This window comes from Staurois parvus, unplaced genomic scaffold, assembly GCF_062004578.1.
Source record: "Staurois parvus isolate SC_StPar_1 unplaced genomic scaffold, SC_StPar_1.0 ptg000826l, whole genome shotgun sequence".
NCBI classification, from domain to species: domain Eukaryota; kingdom Metazoa; phylum Chordata; class Amphibia; order Anura; family Ranidae; genus Staurois; species Staurois parvus.
In genome coordinates, this window is record NW_028318622.1 from 1,283,020 (window position 1) to 1,304,470 (window position 21,451).

The 21,451-nt window shown below is 46.7% G+C and overlaps 1 protein-coding gene and 1 pseudogene across 1 annotated transcript in view; both read right to left on the reverse strand.

Moving 5' to 3' along the window:
* LOC149443918 (connector enhancer of kinase suppressor of ras 2-like) overlaps positions 1-21,451 on the reverse strand; it is a 181,954-nt gene that overhangs the window by 105,654 nt on the left and 54,849 nt on the right. Inside the window, 1 exon segment of the mRNA XM_089655138.1 lies at positions 5,166-5,415. Coding sequence (XP_089511264.1) covers positions 5,166-5,415 — 250 coding nt within the window.
* LOC149443919 (U2 spliceosomal RNA) lies at positions 7,464-7,576 on the reverse strand (annotated as a pseudogene).

Sequence of the window (21,451 nt, forward strand, 5' to 3'; positions counted from 1 at the left end):
TTCCCACTGACCCCCAATGTAAGGGACATTCTTCCCACTGACCCCCAATGTAAGGGACATTCTTCCCACTGACCCCCAATGTAAGGGACATTCTTCCCACTGACCACCAATGTAAGGGACATTCTTCCCACCGACCCCCAATGTAAGGGACATTCTTCCCACTGACCCCCAATGTAAGGGACATTCTTCCCACTGACCCCCAATGTAAGGGACATTCTTCCCACCGACCCCCAATGTAAGGGACATTCTTCCCACTGATCACCAATGTAAGGGACATTCTTCCCACCGACCCCCAATGTAAGGGACATTCTTCCCACTGACCCCCCAATGTAAGGGACATTCTTCCCACTGATCACCAATGTAAGGGACATTCTTCCCACCGACCCCCAATGTAAGGGACATTCTTCCCACTGACCTCCAATGTAAGGGACATTCCTCCTACTGACCCCCAATGTAAGGGACATTCTTCCCACTGACCCCCAATGTAAGGGACATTCTTCCCACTGACCCCCAATGTAAGGGACATTCTTCCCACTGACCCCCAATGTAAGGGACATTCCTCCTACTGACCCCCAATGTAAGGGACATTCTTCCCACTGACCTCCAATGTAAGGGACATTCCTCCTACTGACCCCCAATGTAAGGGACATTCTTCCCACTGACCCCCAATGTAAGGGACATTCTTCCCACTGACCCCCAATGTAAGGGACATTCTTCCCACTGACCCCCAATGTAAGGGACATTCCTCCTACTGACCCCCAATGTAAGGGACATTCTTCCCACTGACCTCCAATGTAAGGGACATTCTTCCCACTGACCTCCAATGTAAGGGACATTCCTCCTACTGACCCCCAATGTAAGGGACATTCTTCCCACTGACCCCCAATGTAAGGGACATTCTTCCCACTGACCCCCAATGTAAGGGACATTCTTCCCACTGACCCCAATGTAAGGGACATTCTTCCCATTGACCCCAATGTAAGGGACATTCTTCCCACTGACCCCAATGTAAGGGACATTCTTCCCACTGACCCCCCAATGTAAGGGACATTCTTCCCACTGACCCCCAATGTAAGGGACATTCTTCCCACTGACCCCCAATGTAAGGGAAATTCTTCCCACCGACCAGCATGAAATGGTCCTTCTACACTACGTTGGTGTTTTATTCTGGAGAATATTACTATTTGTTTAATTTAGTTCTTATTCCTGAAAATAATGTATGGAGCAGCTCTGGGTGTCAGATATGTAACGTACATCACACTCCTTAGTCTTTTCCTTGGATCCACAAACAGGGGCTCTCTAAGACATGGAGGAAATGTTTAGGGAAACTCCATGTTAAAAAGTTTGAAAAAGACGTCACCACACGTTTCCTGGAGCAAGGATGACTTCCTCAGGGAGAACCGGGAGGTGGCAATATTGTGCTGTATGTTACACGGCGTGTGCACCAATCTGAACGAATACTCCCATCCAATGGAAGGGAGGGAGGCGAATATTCCCATCCAATGGAAGGGAGGGAGGGAGGGAGGCGAATATTCCCATCCAATGGAAGGGAGAGAGGGAGGGAGGCGAATATTACCATCCAATGGAAGGGAGAGAGGGAGGCTGCGCTCATACCAACACTCAATCTGAGGGGCATCAATAATAGAATCATTATAATAATAATGAATTCAAAAGAAAAATAATATACCAATAATATATACTACTACTACTAATAATAATAATAATATATACTACTATTGCTACTAATAATAATATATACTACTACTACTAATAATAATATATACTACTACTAATAATAATAATAATATATACTACTACTACTACTAATAATAATAATATATACTACTACTACTACTACTAATAATAATAATATTATATACTACTAATAATAATATATACTACTACTAATAATAATAATAATAATAATATATACTACTACTACTAATAATAATATATACTACTACTACTAATAATATATACTACTACTACTACTAATAATAATAATAATATATACTACTACTAATAATATATACTACTACTACTACTACTACTAATAATAATAATAATAATAATATATACTACTACTACTACTACTACTACTACTAATAATAATAATAATATATACTACTACTACTACTACTACTACTACTACTACTACTACTAATAATAATATATACTACTACTAATAATAATATATACTACTACTACTACTAATAATAATAATATATACTACTACTAATAATAATATATACTACTACTACTACTACTACTACTAATAATAATAATAATATATACTACTACTACTACTACTACTACTACTAATAATAATAATATATACTACTACTAATAATAATATATACTACTACTACTAATAATAATAATAATATATACTACTACTACTACTACTAATAATAATATATACTACTACTAATAATAATATATACTACTACTACTAATAATAATATATACTACTACTACTACTAATAATAATATATACTACTACTACTACTAATAATAATATATACTACTACTACTACTAATATATACTACTACTACTACTAATAATAATAATATACAGTATACTACTACTACTACTAATAATAATATATACTACTACTAATAATAATATATACTACTACTACTACTACTACTACTAATAATAATATATACTACTACTAATATACAGTGGGGATGGAAAGTTTGGGCACCCCAGCTAAAAATTTGTATTAATGTGCATAAAGAAGCCAAGGAAAGATGGAAAAATCTCCAAAAGGCATCAAATTACAGATTAGACATTCTTATAATATGTCAACAAAAGTTAGATTTTATTTCCATCATTTACACTTTCAAAATAACAGAAAACAAAAAAATGGCGTCTGCAAAAGTTTGGGCCCCCTGCAGAGTTAATATCTTGTACTGCCCCCTTTGGCAAGCTGAGACCTGCCAGTGTCATGGATTGTTCTCAATCATCGTCTGGGAAGACCAGGTGATGTCAATCTCAAAGGTTTTAAATGCCCCGACTCATCTGACCTTGCCCCAACAATCAGCACCATGGCTTCTTCTAAGCAGTTGTCTAGAAAACTGAAACTGAAAATAGTTGACGCTCACAAAGCTGGAGAAGGCTATAAGAAGATAGCAAAGCGTTTTCAGATGTCAATATCCTCTGTTCGGAATGTCATTAAGAAATGGCAGTCATCAGGAACAGTGGAAGTTAAAGCAAGATCTGGAAGACCAAGAAAAATATCAGACAGAACAGCTCGCAGGATTGTGAGAAAAGCAATTCAAAACCCACGTTTGACTGCACGATCCCTCCAGAAAGATCTGGCAGACACTGGAGTTGTGGTCACTATTCCACTATAAAGAGATACTTGTACAAATATGGTCTTCATGGAAGAGTCATCAGAAGAAAACCTCTTCTACCTCCTCACCACAAAATCATCGTTTGAACTTTGCAAATGAACATATAGACAAGCCTGATGCATTTTGGAAACAAGTTCTGTGGACCGATGAGGTTAAAATTGAACTTTTTGGCCGGAATGAGCAAAGGTACGTTTGGAGAAGAAGGGGCACAGAATTTAATGAAGAGAACCTCTGTCCAACTGTGAAGCATGGGGTTGGATCAATCATGCTTTGGGGTTGTGTTGCAGCCAGTGGCACAGGGAACATCTCACGAGTAGAAGGAAAAATGGATTCAATAAAATTTCAGCAAATTTTGGATGGTAACTTGATGCCATCTGTGAAAAAGCTGAAGTTAAAGAGAGGATGGCTTCTACAAATGGATAATGATCCTAAACACACCTGGAAATCCACGGGGGATTACATCAAGAGGCGTAAACTGAAGGTTTTGCCATGGCCTTCACAATCTCCTGACCTCAACATCATTGAAAATCTATGGATAGACCTTAAAAGAGCCGTGCGTGACAGACAGCCCAGAAATCTCAAAGAACTGGAAGACTTTTGTAAGGAAGAATGGGCAAAGATACCTCAAACAAGAATTGGAAGACTCTTGGCTGGCTACAAAAAGCGTTTACAAGCCGTGATACTTGCCAAAGGGGGCAGTACAAGATATTAACTCTGCAGGGGGCCCAAACTTTTGCAGACGCCATTTTTTTGTTTTCTGTTATTTTGAAAGTGTAAATGATGGAAATAAAATCTAACTTTTGTTGACATATTATAAGAATGTCTAATCTGTAATTTGATGCCTTTTGGAGATTTTTCCATCTTTCCTTGGCTTCTTTATGCACATTAATACACATTTTTAGCTGGGGTGCCCAAACTTTCCATCCCCACTGTATATATATTACTTCAACTGCTACTAATAATAATTAATATAATAAAGTAATCCTAAAATGGTTCTACAGGCAGGTTTTTTTCTTGATCCAGTGATGTGCATTTGAGCTGCGGCTCTCCTGGGTCTCTCTCTCCTCATTGGCTCAAACAACGGTGGGTGTGTCAATCACTGCCAGTGAGCCAATGAGGAGAGACTGGGGGGGGGGGGGGGTCAGGGGCTGTACTCTGTATGTGAATGGACAATGTCCATTCACAGGTGCGTGGCTCAGGATTGAGCCTGCTTGAGTGCCCTCATAGGGAGGGGCTTGCTATTGGGTGCACTCAGGTGGAGGCAGGCACCAGGACTGCCAGCCGGAGACCCGACAGGAGGAGGATCGGAGCTGTAAAGCCATTATAGAGCGGATAAGGATGACATGTTTACTATTTTGTATTACAGTTTCACCTTTAGAATCAGTTTAATACACGGATCCAGCAGAGGAATTTCCTGCACCTGGCTTCATCTCTGGGCCATAAAGTCAGGAAATGTGCAAAACAAAAAAGAAAAAAGGTCACCAGATGTGTTAAGAAGCCATTTTTTGGTCTCTGTGTCTGGTGTGATCCCCCCACACAAACCCCCCCACACCATCTCCCACACGATCCCCCCCACACCATCTCCCACACCATCCCCCCACACAAACCCCCCCACACCATCTCCCACAACAGACTTCTATTTTGTGGCTTGAAAATCCCCTTTTCCTGGCTGTCTTTTTGTTCACACACATCACTAGTGGGGATGCTGACCCGGTGAGGGTATAAATACTGATGGCAATGGGGGTACTTGGGTGGTATAGATACCCGGGGGGGGGGGGGATGTCAAATCAAACGTTGGTACTCACATGGTAGAGGGGTACGGTGTTGTTGTCCGCCATAGAGAAGGTCATGGAGTCTTGCTGGGCCGGGTCCAGCCGCCCGCTGGAGGTTAACATCGAAGGGCTGATGGGGTAACTGGGACTGCCCGGGTTCTTGGATTTTTTCCTGGATCTCCGGCCCGTGTCCTTCTTGTTGTCCTTCTGGGTCAGCGGCTCCTCTTGGATCACCAGGATCTTGTCATCGCTCAGATATCGCAGGAGAGAATTCTCAGAGTCAGTGGAAGGAAAAAGAGAGAGAGAAGAATAAGTACGATGGAGGGCCGGATCCTCTGCACACCAACTGCACCGCGCCACCAGAACACTGACACTTCCGTCACCTTCCCTCTACCCACAGACAGCAAAGTGACTGAGAACAAAGTGACTGAGAACAAGGTGACTGAGAACTAAGTGACTGAGAACAAAGTGACTGAGAACTAAGTGACTGAGAACAAAGTGACTGAGAGGTCACAGACCCGGCTGAGATGTACAATCACCTACTTTATATCTCTGTAACTTGTGATATATACAAAGTAACAAAAGAAACCTAAAATAGTAACAACTATTTACATATATATGTGTTATTTATACATATAGTATCTCCCAGATGTGAGTCCCCCCTCCCCCGGACGGTATACTATATATATATATATATATATATATATATAAATATATGTACACACACACATATATACACACATATATATACACACACACATATATATACACACACACACACACATATATATACACACACACACATATATATATACACACACATATATATATATATATACACACACATATATATATATATACACACACACACACACATATATATACACACACACACACACATATATATATACACACACATATATATATATATATACACACACACACACACATATATATATATACACACACATACATATATATATACACACACACATATATATATATATACACACACATACATATATATATACACACACACACATATATATATACACACACACACACACATACACACATATATATACACACACACATTGTATACAGTCCGGGGGAGGGGGGGGGACTCACTGCCGGGAGATATTGTATTATACATTATACGAATCCACTGACCAGCCTCATGAAAAGTATTAGCAATTATAATCCTCCTGCGCTCAATGGGATCCCTAAAAGTTCAGAAAGCCGCTAACACTCAACCTGATACCCAACAGTAAATAATCAATAATAAAAGTAGTGCAGCGCTAACTATATAACATCATCATGAGAAGAAATATATATAAAAAAATCTGATTAATGATAATAACATAAAAATCACACATCCAATGGTGCAATTGGTGACCCAATCATGAGATCATGAGATAGAATGAATCACAACAGACTAGACGTGACCCCAATGTGAATGGTGAGCATTGAACCAGTTTTTTTAAGTCCGCAAACGTGAGACTATAACGAAAAAACCCGTAAGTGTTCACAAAAAAATGCAAGTGCAAAACACCACACAAAAAGTGCACTTAAGGGTGTGCTTTTGTCCTACCCCCGAAGGGGTTGAACCGTTACCCTGATCCCCCGGGGCACGAAGCTCCTGACAGGGACAAGGTTCCCATTTGGTCCTCCTGGCCAAAAGGCCTGGTGGACCACCGTTCCTTATGTCCAGCCGAAGCCGGACATCCAGTACTAGGTCAGGGGGTTCTCCCGAAGAGAAAACCCCCTAGGGACAGGGGAGGAAGGAACCGTATGGCCACACATCCTCCCCCTAGACGTCAGGGTAGGCCCGAGGACCCACACCCTCCATCCTGTGAGAAAAACACACACAAAAGTAAAAGGTGACAAACGTGGGGTGAGGAAAAATAAATAAATAAATAATTAAATAAATCTATAAAAAATAATAAAAAGTGTCGTGCCCAAATTGTGCACTGACCAGACCCTGAGGCCTGTAGCAAAAAAATTGCCCAGAACTTGACCAAAAGGCCCGGTCCTAGAGGCGCAGTGCAAAAAGTGTTAAACTCGGTGACCATGTGCTCATTCACAGCATGGGGTCCCACACCCAAGTGTTACTCAGAGCACCCCTGAGGCGACTACTCAGGGGGCACCTAGTTTGCGGACTCTCTGCCTTCCCAGCCCCAGGCCAGACCAAGGTAGACCGTCCAAATCAGGAGGCAACTGGGTCCTTCAGACGTTCCAAAGGAGAATTACTCCCGAGGCCCCAGAACGAATCATGGCGCTCCCCGGTTTCTGTCCTCCCCGTAATAGCCATCCAGACCCCCATCATACCAGTGAGGGTACCATACAACAACCATCCCCTTATCAGAATGGTCGGTAGCACCCCCACTGGACACTGATAAGAACAGATACTACACTTGATCTTAGCCAAAAGGCCGAGAAGCGATTGAACCAGTATCATAGGTGAATGAGGTCCATACATGAGGTAATGGTGCTCCACTCCATGCGGTCACAATAATGTAAGTGATCACACAATACGCTCCAAGTGATGGTGAGTGATAATCCTCCTGCGGCTAAACTGCCCCCCCACCTCCAGTCTGCGGCCCAGAAGGACCTACACTCCTTTAAGACCGCTCAGGATCTCGATCCACACAATGACAGATATCACCAGCTGCTTTCCTATGGACCTCTCATCCGGTGGTCCCCCGGATGATATAAACACAGGAAGAACCTCACATAGTGTAATATGCCATATCCTGACGAAGTCATGTGACGGTGACGCAACGCGTCGATACGCAGTGACGCAGCATCCGGTTGCGGTGACGTACTTCCGGTACGGCCGCCATTTTTGTACACCTTGAGTCTATCCTAATTACCCGTGCAGTACACCCATACACAGAGTTTTGTGGCGTATTACGCTGTGTGAGATTCTTCCTGTGTTTATATCATCCGGGGGAGAGGTAAATCCTGCTGAGACCGACAGCCAGTCTGTCCTGAATCGACCACCGGATGAGAGGTCCATAGGAAAGCAGCTGGTGATATCTGTCATTGTGTGGATCGAGATCCTGAGCGGTCTTAAAGGAGTGTAGGTCCTTTTGGGCCGCAGAGTGGAGGTGGGGGGGCAGTTTAGCTGCAGGAGGATTATCACTCACCATCACTTGGAGCGTATTGTGTGATCACTTACATTATTGTGACCGCATGGAGTGGAGCACCATTATCTCATGTATGGACCTCATTCACCTATGATACTGGTTCAATGCTCACCATTCACATTAGTGAGTGGGATGGGGGTCACGTCTAGTCTGTTGTGATTCATTCTATCTCATGATCTCATGATTGGGTCACCAATTGCACCATTGGATGTGTGATTTTTATGTTATTATCATTAATATGAAAAGTATACCAAGTAAAGCAAGAAATCTATAATACTTACAATTATATATACACATATACACATACAGGTGAAACTCAAAAAATGAGAATCTGGTGCATTCATTCATTCATTCATTCATTTATTTCAGGGCAGCAACTTAAAAGGTGAAACTAATATATGAGACTCATTCCATGCAAAGCAAGATAGTTCCAGCCGTGATTTGTCATCATTGTGATGATTATGGCTTACAGCTCATGAAAACCCCAAATCCACAATCTCAGAAAATGAGAATATTGTGAAAAGGTGGAATAATCTCGGCTCAAAGTGTCCCACTCTAATCAGCTCATTCAGCCATAACACCTGCAAAGGGTTCCTGAGCCTTTCAATGGTCTCTCAGTCTGGTTCAGTAGGAATCACAGTCATGGGAAAGACTGCTGACCTGACACCATCACTGACACCCTCCATAAGGAGGGAAAGCCTCAGAAGGGAATTGCAGAAGAAGTTGGATGTTCCCAAAGTGCTGTATCAAAGCACATTAATAGAAAGTTATGTGGGAGGGAAAAGTGTGGAAGAAAAAGGTGCACAAGCAGCAGGGATGACCGCAGCCTGGAGAGGATTGTCAGGAAAAGGCCATTCAAAAGTGTTGGGGACTTTCACAAGGAGTGGACTGAGGCTGGAGTCAGTGCATCAAGAGCCCCCACACACAGACAGATCCTGGACATGGACTTCAAATGTCGTATTCCTCTTGTCAAGCCGCTCCTGAACAACAAACAACGTCAGAAGCGTCTTACCTGGGCTAAAGAAAAACAGACCTGGTCTGCTGCTCAGTGGTCCAAAGTCCTCTTTTCTGATGAGAGCAACTTTTGAATCTCATTTGGAAACCAAGGACCCCGAGTATGGAGGAAGAATGGAGAGGCACAAGGACCCGAGTATGGAGGAAGAATGGAGAGACCCGAGGACCCCGAGTATGGAGGAAGAATGGAGAGGTCCAAGGACCCAGAGTATGGAGGAAGAATGGAGAGGCCCAAGGGCCCCGAGTATGAAGGAAGAATGGAGAGGCCCAAGGACCCCGAGTATGGAGGAAGAATGGAGAGGCCCAAGGACCCCGAGTATGGAGGAAGAATGGAGAGGCCCAAGGGCCCCGAGTATGAAGGAAGAATGGAGAGGCCCAAGGACCCCGAGTATGGAGGAAGAATGGAGAGGCCCAAGGACCCCGAGTATGGAGGAAGAATGGAGAGGCACAAGGACCCAGAGTATGGAGGAAGAATGGAGAGGCCCAAGGACCCCGAGTATGGAGGAAGAATGGAGAGGCCCAAGGACCCCGAGTATGGAGGAAGAATGGAGAGGCCCAAGGACCCCGAGTATGGAGGAAGAATGGAGAGGCCCAAGGCCCCCGAGTATGGAGGAAGAATGGAGAGGCACAAGGACCCTGAGTATGGAGGAAGAATGGAGGCACAAGGACCCCGAGTATGGAGGAAGAATGGAGAGGCACAAGGACCCCGAGTATGGAGGAAGAATGGAGAGGCACCAGGACCCCGAGTATGGAGGAAGAATGGAGAGGCCCAAGGACCCCGAGTATGGAGGAAGAACGGAGAGGCCCAAGGACCCCGAGTATGGAGGAAGAATGGAGAGGCCCAAGGACCCCGAGTATGGAGGAAGAATGGAGAGGCACACACAGCAAGATGCTTGAAGTCCAGTGTGAAGTTTCCACAGTCTGTGGTGATTTGGGGAGCCATGTCATCTGCTGGTGTTGGTCCACTGTGCTTCATTAAGTCCAGGGTCACCGCAGCCGTCTACCAGGAGATTTTGGAGCACTTCATGCTTCCTTCCGCAGGTGAGCTTTATGGGGATGCTGACTTCATTTTCCAGCAGGACTTGGCTCCACCCACATTGCCAAAAGCACCAAATCCTGGTTCAATGACCGTGGGATTACTGTGCTTGATTGGCCAGCAAACTGGCCTGACCTGAACCCCATAGAGAATCTATGGGGCATTGCCAAGAGAAAGATGAGAGACATGAGAGCGAACAATGCAGAAGAGCTGAAGGCCGCTATTGAAGCATCCTGGTCTTCCATAACACCTCAGCAGTGCCACAGGCTGATAGCTTCCATGCCACGCCGCATTGAGGCAGTAATTGCTGCAAAAGGGGCCCCAACCAAGTACTGAGTACATATGCAGCTTCTACTTCTCAGAGGTGCGATATTGTTCTATGTACAATCCGTGTTTTATTGATTGCATGGAATATTCTCGTTTTCTGAGATTGTGGATTTGGGGATTTCATGAGCTGTAAGCCATAATCATCACAATGATGACAAATCACGGCTGGAACTATCTTGCTTTGCATGGAATGAGTCTCATATATTAGTGTCACCTTTTAAGTTGCTGTACTGAAATGAATGAATGAATGAATGAATGCACCAGATTCTCATTGTTCCAGTTTCACCTGTATATATATATAGTGGGAACTCGCATCAAAGGGTAGAGCTTTTTTAACCCCTCGCCTACAGGACACTTCTACCCCCTTCCTGCCTAAAGGACACTTCTACCCCCTTCCTGCCTACAGGGCACTTCTACCCCCTTCCTGCCTATCGGACACTTCTACCCCCTTCCTGCCTACAGGACACTTCTACCCCCTTCCTGCCTACAGGGCACTTCTACCCCCTTCCTGCCTACAGGGCACTTCTACCCCCTTCCCCCCCAGGCCAATTTCCAGCTTTCAGCACTGTCACACTTTGAATGACAATTGCGCGGTCATGCAACACTGTACCCATATGAAATTTTTATCATTTTTTTGTGACAGATGGAGCTTTATTTTGGTGGTATTTAATCACCTCGGCTTTTTTTATTTTTTCTTAAACAAACCAAAAGCCACTGAAAATTTTGAAAAAAAAATTTTTTTTCTTAGTTTTTGTTATAAACCTTTGTAAATAAGTGATTTTTCTCCTTCACTGATGTGCGCTAATGAGGCTGCACTGATGGACACTGATAGGCTGCACTGATGGACACTGATAGGTGGCACTGATGAGGAGGCACTGATGGGCATTGACAGGCATCACTGATGGGCACTGAAAGGCAGCACTGATATATGGCACTGATAGGTGGCACTGATTGACACTGATAGGTGGCACTGACTGGCAGCACTGATAGGTGAAACTGATTGGCATTGATAGGTGGCACTGACTGGCACTGATGGGTGACACTGAAAGGCAGCTCAGATGGGCACTGATATGTGGCATTGATGTGGCACTGATGAGCACTGACATAAGGCACCGATGGACACTGACAGGGGCCACACTGATCATCAGGGCACACTGATCATCAGTGCCCTGATGATCAGTGTACATGTCCCCTCTGCAGAAAGCCGATTACCGGCTCTCCTCTCCTCTGTCAGCGTGACAGCTCGAGAGGAGAGAAATGCCGATAACCGGCATTTCCGTGTTTACATGTGATCAGCTGTGATTGGACTTCCCACACAGGGGTATCCACCATAAAGCTTCCCACACAGGGGTATCCACCATAAAGCTTCCCACACAGGGGTATCCACCATGAAGCTCCCCACGCAGGGGTATCCACCATGAAGCTTCCCACGCAGGGGTATCCACCATAAAGCTTCCCACACAGGGGTATCCACCATGAAGCTCCCCACGCAGGGGTATCCACCATGAAGCTTCCCACGCAGGGGTATCCACCATGAAGCTTCCCACGCAGGGGTATCCACCATAAAGCTCCCCACGCAGGGGTATCCACCATAAAGCTTCCCACGCAGGGGTATCCACCATGAAGCTTCCCACGCAGGGGTATCCACCATAAAGCTTCCCACGCAGGGGTATCCACCATAAAGCTTCCCACGCAGGGGTATCCACCATGAAGCTCCCCACGCAGGGGTATCCACCATGAAGCTCCCCACGCAGGGGTATCCACCATGAAGCTTCCCACGCAGGGGTATCCACCATGAAGCTTCCCACGCAGGGGTATCCACCATGAAGCTTCCCACGCAGGGGTATCCACCATGAGGCTTCCCACGCAGGGGTATCCACCATAAAGCTTCCCACGCAGGGGTATCCACCATGAAGCTTCCCACGCAGGGGTATCCACCATGAAGCTTCCCACGCAGGGGTATCCACCATAAAGCTTCCCACGCAGGGGTATCCACCATCAAACACATATTCAGCCTCCTCGCTCGTACATACAATTCTCCTCTTCCACGTCAGGCTTATGTCCATCTCCTGCAGACTCTTCCCACAATCTGACTTTCTGGCACACAGACTGGCTCCCACCTGTCCTTGGTGAAGCCCTCCTGACTCCAAGGCACTGACCTCTTGTCTGCCGGCGCGGAGCCTCGAATCGTGGGTTAGGCCTCTACAACAAGGCGTGCACACACATGTACAATCAGTGTGCTGGGGGTCCTCAAAACACGGACCCCCGATTGGAGATTTCTTTTACAAAGGATTTTATTGCAAAATAGATAACATCAGAGAATCAGTCATAAACGGATACACTGAGCGACAGGAATCAAACGTACGAGTGATCTGATGAATAATACAGATTATGTACTGATGGAAAGACAGGAAAATAAACTTCGCACACAAATGCCGTATAGAAAAAAAGGAAAACAAAACAATAAGTTGCAAAAATGGAACACATTTAGAGACCAATAACATAATAAACTAAAAGAAAAAGTTGTCACTATATCTGCATACTGAAGGCGGGGAAGATGGAGCCTCACTGAGTGCACATTGGTTCTCTATCATCAGGGCTCCCCGGATTGGAGATTTCATCCTTCCCAGATCTCCCGCCTCCAGATCCCAAAACGGACTTTATGAATACACCGCGTTCCAAATTATTCTGCAAATTCTATTTAAGTCTCACACAGAGTAAAAATGTTGTTTTTCAGTGTAACTCATGGATGGCATTGTGTGTCAGGGCTCTTTTGATCACTGAAAACAATCTGGGACTCCTGTGATAATTAGATTGGCCGGTGAGCCCAATTGAAGGACAAACTCCTAAAGGACGGCGTTCCCCATTATTAAGCAGAGCGCCATTTCCCAGCAATATGGGGAAGAAAAAGGATCTCTCTGCTGCCGAAAATAGTGGAATAGTTCGATGCCTTGGACGAGGGATGAAAACATTCGATATTTCAGGAAAACGTAAGCGTGATCGTCGCACTATGAAGAGATTTGTGGCTGATTCAGAGCACAGACGGGTTGGTGCAGATAAAGGCACATTGAGGAAGATTTCTGCCAGATCCATGCATCGGATCCAGAGAGCAGCTGCTAAAATCCCATTACATAGCAGCAAACAGATATTTGAAGCTGCTGGAGCCTCTGGAGTCCCACGGACATCAAGGTGTAGAGTCCTCCAGAGTCCTGCAACTGTGCAGAAACCTTCTATTCGGCCACCACTAACCAATGCTCACAAGCAGAAATGGCTGCATTGGGCAGAAAATACATGAAAACTCATTTTCAAACAGTCCTGTTCACTGATGAGTGCCGTGCGACCCTGGATGGTTCAGATGGATGGAGTAGTGGATGGTTGGTGGACGGCCACCCTGTTCCAACAAGGCTGCGACATCAGCAAGGCGGTGGTGGAGTCATGTTTTGGGCCGGAATCATGGGAACAGAGCTGGTCGGCCCCTTTAGGGTCCCCGAAGGTGTAAAGATCACCTCTGCAAAGTATGTGGAGTTTATGACTGACCACTTTCTTCCCTGGTACAGAAGGAAGAACTATGCTTTCCGTAATAAAATCATCTTCATGCATGACAATGCACCATCTCATGCTGCAAAGAATACCTCTGCATCAATGGCTGCTATGGGGATAAATGGAGAGAAAGTCATGGTGTGGCCCCCATCCTCCCCTGACCTCAATCCTATGGAGAACCTTTGGAGAAAGTCATGGTGTGGCCTCCATCCTCCCCTGACCTCAATCCTATGGAGAACCTTTGGAGCATCCTCAAGCAAAAGATCTATGAGGGTGGGGGGCAGTTTACATCCAAACAGCAGCTCTGGGAGGCGATTCTGACATCTTGCAAACAAATTCCAGCAGAAACTGTCCAAAAACTGCCAAGTTCAATGGATGCGAGACTTGTGATCTGCTATCAGATAAGGGCTCCTATGTTACAATGTAACGTGACCGCTTCAAATGTTTACAAAGTTACAATGTTGGGAAAAGTTGGATTGAAATAGATTTTGATTTCAGTAAATTTGCTGCAAACACAACAAATGACAATTTTCAGTTCTTTACAACCTAGAAAGTGTTTGGAAACTTCCTGTGCGGAATAATCCGGAACACAAATCCTGTTATCATTAGGAGGTTTGTTCAATAAAATGTGAATTGTCCTCTTCTAGTTGTCACCTGAGAATTCTGCCGACTTATTTACATCAATTATTGAGGGAAATGAGGAAATATCATCTGCAGAATCATTTGGAACACAATGTAAATGAGGAAACCAAAAAGCCAGTTTCCTCTGCATTACATAAACCCTCTGGAGCCCCTCAGCCGGCCTGGTTGAGAATCCAGGGATACCGCACTGCCACAATGTATACACACAAACAGGGGCGGACTGACAACTCATGGGACCCCCGGGCAATAGGGGATCATGGGGCCCCTGTGTCCTTGCCAAACTCAAAAAAATCTATGAAAAAAAGGTACCAAGGGCATCTCATGGGGCCCCCTACTGACCCCGGGCCCTCGGGCAGCGCCCGAGATTAGAAATGGTCAGTCCGCCCCTGCACAGACATATATCCTGTATATATTAAGTGATCAGCCTCATAACAATAATCGTATCAACTGCAAAGTTATGTGATTTCCAGCGGGACTTTGCAGTACAACTTGGACGTGACTTTCATACAACTTTACACTCTGTGGCTCCTCCCCTCCAGTCTTGCACAGGTGTACCGGCTCCTCCCCTTTAGTCTTGCACAGGTGCACCAGCTCCTCCCATTCAGTCTTGCACAGGTGTACCGGCTCCTCCCCTTTCAGTCTTGCACAGGTGTACCGGCTCCTCCCCTTCAGTCTTGCACAGGTGTACGGCTCCTCCCCTTCAGTCTTGCACAGGTGTACTGCTCCTCCCCTTCAGTCTTGCACAGGTGTACTGCTCCTCCCCTTCAGTCTTGCACAGGTGTACAGCTCCTCCCCTTCAGTCTTGCACAGGTGTACTGCTCCTCCCCTTCAGTCTTGCACAGGTGTACTGGCTCCTCCCCTTCAGTCTTGCACAGGTGTACTGCTCCTCCCCTTCAGTCTTGCACAGGTGTACGGCTCCTCCCCTTCAGTCTTGCACAGGTGTACGGCTTCTCCCCTTCAGTCTTGCACAGGTGTATCGGCTCCTCCCCTTCAGTCTTGCACAGGTGTACGGCTCCTCCCCTTCAGTCATGCACAGGTGTATCGGCCCCTCCCCTTCAGTCTTGCACAGGTGTATCGGCTCCTCCCCTTCAGCCTTGCACAGGTGTATCGGCTCCTCCCCTTCAGTCTTGCACAGGTGTACCGGCTCCTCCCCTTCAGTCTTGCACAGGTGTACGGCTCCTCCCCTTCAGTCTTGCACAGGTGTATCGGCTCCTCCCCTTCAGTCTTGCACAGGTGTACGGCTCCTCCCCTTCAGTCTTGCACAGGTGTATCGGCTCCTCCCCTTCAGCCTTGCACAGGTGTATCGGCTCCTCCCCTTCAGTCTTGCACAGGTGTATCGGCTCCTCCCCTTCAGTCTTGCACAGGTGTATCGGCTCCTCCCCTTCAGTCTTGCACAGGTGTATCGGCTCCTCTCCTGGACTGGAATGGCTTCCTCTGATTTCACCGCACAGTTTGTATAACTGCAACTGTAGCACCATGTGGTTCGGCACGCTGCATGACTGCTAAAGAGCAGCGCATTTCTGTTTGTGCAGTGAAATTGCACAATTTTGCACGCGTTCCAAGCAAGCATAGATGTGCACCAAGCCTTACCAGTATTGAAGAACACCCCACCACTCTGTATTAATCTTCTCTGCAGTGGTGCCCAGTCCTCTTCACAGTGCTGAACTTGGGTCAGCAGCTTCAGGTCTACATTCCCCCCTCCTCCACTCACAAAAGCCCTTGCATTGTTCTCACAAAATGCATCATGACCAGTGACTGGGGGGGTGTATAAATGACAGAATCCCCTCCCCCAATCACAGAACGCATTTCATTCTTTGACAACAGTGCAAAGGCTTTTGTCATTGGAGGAGAGGACAGAAAGGGGGCGGGCACTCGTCAGGTCCTTCATCAATGTACTTCATTGTTAAACCCGAACCTATTAACCCTCTCAGTGCTGGAAGTCCAGCACTGGGAAGAAGACTGGACATCACTGGAGAGAAGATTTGTACAGGGACCTTCCACAGACAGGACACGGAACGTTCCTCATTACAGGAATGTGACTACAGCTGTAGCAAAAAAAAAAAAAAATTTAATAAACTTTACGAGGAAGATACTTGTGACGGTTCTTTTAGTTCCCTTTTGGCCCACATCACCGAAAACCCGCTTTTCGAATAAACCTAAACCACAGGAAATACGGAACTTACCAGGAATAAGAGGATCCCCGGTGATCCCGCCACGAAGGTCCTCGTCCAGGCACTTCCTGTTACAGGGTGACAACGCTCCGTCCCTGTCTCCCAGCTGCACTTCTGCGTTGTCACCCCCTCACACGGGTTTTTTGATGGAAGCTACAAGTGGCCGTTGTTCCACTGCGGTCACCATCATGACACCCACCCTGAGAAATGCAATGCATGTAGCCGGGAAGTGGCTGCAAAGAGGCTACAGGAGGATCAGCGAAAAAAAAAAGTAAGACGAGGTCAGGGGACCTGATGGCAATGGTTGGTGGGACGCAGAGCGAACTATTCCTCCTTCTGTCGCGGTTCGGTCACCATCGCTGTGTGGGTCAGCTGGGTCCCGGAGGCAATGCGATCGATCGGTATGCAATGTTCTGCGGGGGGCTTGGAGCGCACATTCCAGAGACACAATCCTCTATACACAGAGCAAGAATCAAAATGTTCCCAAAATGTCAGATCCGGCAATTGGAAATGTAGAATGCCCACCGGGGACCCCGGAACACCCTGCTGGGGGACCACAAGTCTCAGCATGTCCTTCCAGGTCCTTCTGAGTGCAGAGGGGGGTGGTGGTGGGTGGGGGGAGGGGGGTTTGGAACATAATATAACCCCATGCCTACCGAGGAACTATACATCCCAGCATGCCCGGTGGTCTGTGCTATAGATGCAGCACATAGAAAGCTGATAATATACAAATGATACAAACACTGAGAGTGCAACTGAAACAGGATGGGGGGGGGGAGGGGCAGGAAACAGCAAATGGCGCATGAACGCATTAAACAATAAAATGTCCTTCATCGTTATCCCATCACTAGAACAATACCCTGATAATGGGGGCCACAGGTACAACTGCAGGGCCAGTAACAGCCAGACCCCGCATGGCCCTGCGCAGCAAACACTGCAACTGTGCTGAAGGCAAAACTTAAAGCTGAACTCCGGGCACAGCAATGACAACTCATATCCATTCCTCCATAGACACAGAGGATGTAAATCCCCCCCGTGACCACCAAATGCCTCTGCAAACCCAGATACTGCCTTGTAAAAGGAACAGTGACATCACCATAGCCTGTGGGGGAGGGGGGGATCAGCAGGCTCCACCCACTACTGACTGGCTGCAAAAAAAAATACAGGAGGGGGCGGAGACAAGACCAGTCCTGCACATGGAGAGAGAGTATAGCCGTGGGAGGGGCTCAACAGGCTCCACCCACTAAAGACTGCCTGCAGAAAATACAGGAGGGGGCGGAGACAAGACCAGTCCTGCACATGGAGAGAGAGTATAGCCGTGGGAGGGGCTCAACAGGCTCCACCCACTAAAGACTGCCTGCAAAAAATACAGGAGGGGGCGGAGACAATACTAGTCCTCCTGCACAGGGAGAGAGAGCATAGCTGTAGGAGGGGCCCACCAGGCTCCTTGATGTAAGGGGCCATAGGGCAGTGCATAGGGCATAGGTGGGCCGGGGCTGCCTGGATAGGAGGGGCGGCCGGGTGGCACATAGAGGAACAAGGCCGTGCATTTCTCAGTTCATCTATGCGCCACTCGGCCACCCCTCCTATCCATCTCCTGCAGCGCTGCGAGGGATCTGTCAGCATATTCCATCCCCAGCGCTGACAGTTCCCTGCCCACCACAAACGGGGGAGGAGAGAGGAAGTTGGTTCTGCCCCTCCTCCACCCGCCCTCTCCTGTGTCTGCCCCGCCCACACACCCCGCCAGCCTTGAGTCTCCCCTTCTTCTTTCTTTCTCTCCCTTCTTTTCGTATTTACCTCCTTCCTTCTTTCTCTCCTTCCTTCCCTCCTTCCTTCTTTCTCTCCTTCCTTCCCTCCTTCCTTCTTTCTCTCCTTCCTTCCTTCCCTCCTTCCTTCTTTCTCTCCTTCCTTCCTTCCTTCCTTCCCTCCTTCCTTCCTTCCTTCCCTCCTTCATTCTTCCCCTCCTTCCTTCATTCTTCCCCTCCTTCCTTCCTTCCTTCTTCCCCTCCTTCCTTCTTCCCCTCCTTCCCTCCTTCCTTCCTTCTTCCCCTCCTTCCTTCTTTTCCTCCTTCCTTCTTCCCCTCCTTCCTTCTTCCCCTCCTTCCCTCCTTCCTTCCCTCCTTCCTTCCCTCCTTCCTTCCTTCCTTCCCTCCTTCGTTCTTCCCCTCCTTCCTTCATTCTTCCCCTCCTTCCTTCCTTCCTTCCTTCTTCCCCTCCTTCCTTCTTCCCCTCCTTCCCTCCTTCCTTCCTTCTTCCCCTCCTTCCTTCTTTTCCTCCTTCCCTCCTTCCCTCCTTCCTTCTTCCCCTCCTTCCCTCCTTCCTTCCTTCTTCCCCTCTTTCCCTCCTTCCTTCCCTCCTCCCTTTCTTCTTTTCCTCCTTCCCTCCTTCCTTCTTCCCCTCCTTCCCTCCTTCCTTCCTTCTTCCCCTCTTTCCCTCCTTCCTTCCCTCCTTCCTTCCCTCCTTCCTTCCCTCCTCCCTTTCTTCTTTTCCTCCTTCCTTCTTCCCCTCCTTCCTTCTTCCCCTCCTTCCCTCCTTCCTTCTTCCCCTCCTTCCCTCCTTCCTTCTTCCCCTCCTTCCCTCCTTCCTTCCTTCTTCCCCTCCTTCCCTCCTTGCTTCCCTCCTTCCTTCCCTCCTCCCTTTCTTCTTTTCCTCCTTCCCTCCTTCCTTCTTCCCCTCCTTCCCTCCTTCCTTCCTTCTTCCCCTCCTTCCCTCCTTCCTTCCTTCTTCCCTTCCTTCCCTCCTCCTTTGGAATTTTCTGGGTGCAATAGTCTGGATCTCTCTACAGTTGAATGCCCATTGTGTGCGCACACTGATCAATGCCCTATTCTCGGAGGCCATCATTGGTGCAGCGAATATACAGTATATATTGATTTTAGTCATTTACTAATCTGTTGATAATTTTTGTAACCGCTTCCCGCCCGCCCTATTGCAGAAACACTGCTAGAGAGTGGCACGGTTGCGCAAAATCACGTATTTATATATATATGTGATTTTGCAGTTCCAGGTAGGAACCCTACCCGCGTCGCCGTTCGCGGCCTTGGCTGTCAATCACTTATTCTCCGGCACCCGGTGATCGCCGAGTATTACCGATGGGGGAGAGAACTGTATATAAACAATAGTTCTCTCCCCGTCAGCTCCTGCACACTGCTTTGTATGGCTCTGCATAGTAGTGTGCTTACAGTGTAAAGCACAGACACAGTTTACAGTGAAACAGCACACAGGGAACCCTTTGATCACCCCCGATGGTAACTCTCCTGCCAGCAAGGACATGCTGCTTTGTATCCCTCTGCACAACATGTCTCCCTAGTAACACAGCACACAGTTAACCCTTTGATCTCCCCAGATGTTACCCCCTTCCTGCCCAGTGCCATTAGTACAATGTCGGTGCTTTTTATTATCACTGATCTCTGTATTGGTGTCACTGGGGATGTCAGTGACACCAAGTCAGCTTCCCCCTCCAGTGTCAGAATGCCCGCCGCAGTCCCGATATAAGTCGCTGATCGCCGCCATTACTAGAAAAAAAAATCCCAGTATCTATCCCGCCATTTGTAGACGCTATAACTTTCACGTAAACCAATTAATTTCCACGTATCGGGATTTTTTGTAGCAAAGACACGGAGCGGGAGACATTTTGGTGTAAATTTATGATGAAAATTTGATTTTTAAAATTCTTTTATTTGGCATGTTTAATAGCAAAAAGTAAAAAATATATATATATTTTTTTCAAAATGTTCGTTCTTTTTTTGATTATAGCACAAAAAATAAAAAAACGCAGAGGTGATCAAAGACCACTGAAAGAAAGCTCTATTTGTGGGGAAAAAAGGACATATGTTTAATTTGGGTGCAGCATTGCATGACCGCGCAATCGTCAGTTAAAGTAACGTAGCGCCATAACGCAAAAAATGGACTAGTCAGGAAAGGGGGGGGGGGGGGGGGTAAATCCTCTGGAGGGTGAAGGGGGGTAAATCCTCTGGAGGGTGAAGGGGGGGAATCATCATCAATTATTTAGATCACTCTGATCAATAGATACCTTTAGAGTCCATATATTGTAGAAATTGGTTATGATAGGTTGGGGGTGTGATCAATAATCAGTCCAGTTACAGTATAGTACTTCTAGACTCCAGAACACAGGGGGCTCAGGGGAGGCAGATGACACCCCACAGGGCAGCTTTCTCAACCTGCGATCTCCAGAGGATCCCCCCAACTGTCAGGTCTCAGGGAACCCCTACTAAAACCAATTAATCTGGAATGAATGGGAAAAATGCCACATTGGTGGTCAGTGGGAAGAATGCTCCCCCTTACTTTGGTAGTCAGTATGATGATTGACCCCCTGACAGAGGTGGTCATTGGGAAGAATTCCCCCTTAAATTGGTAATCAGTATGAAGAATGTCCCCCATTGCAGTGGTGGTCATTAGGAAGAATGCCCCCTTATTTGGGTA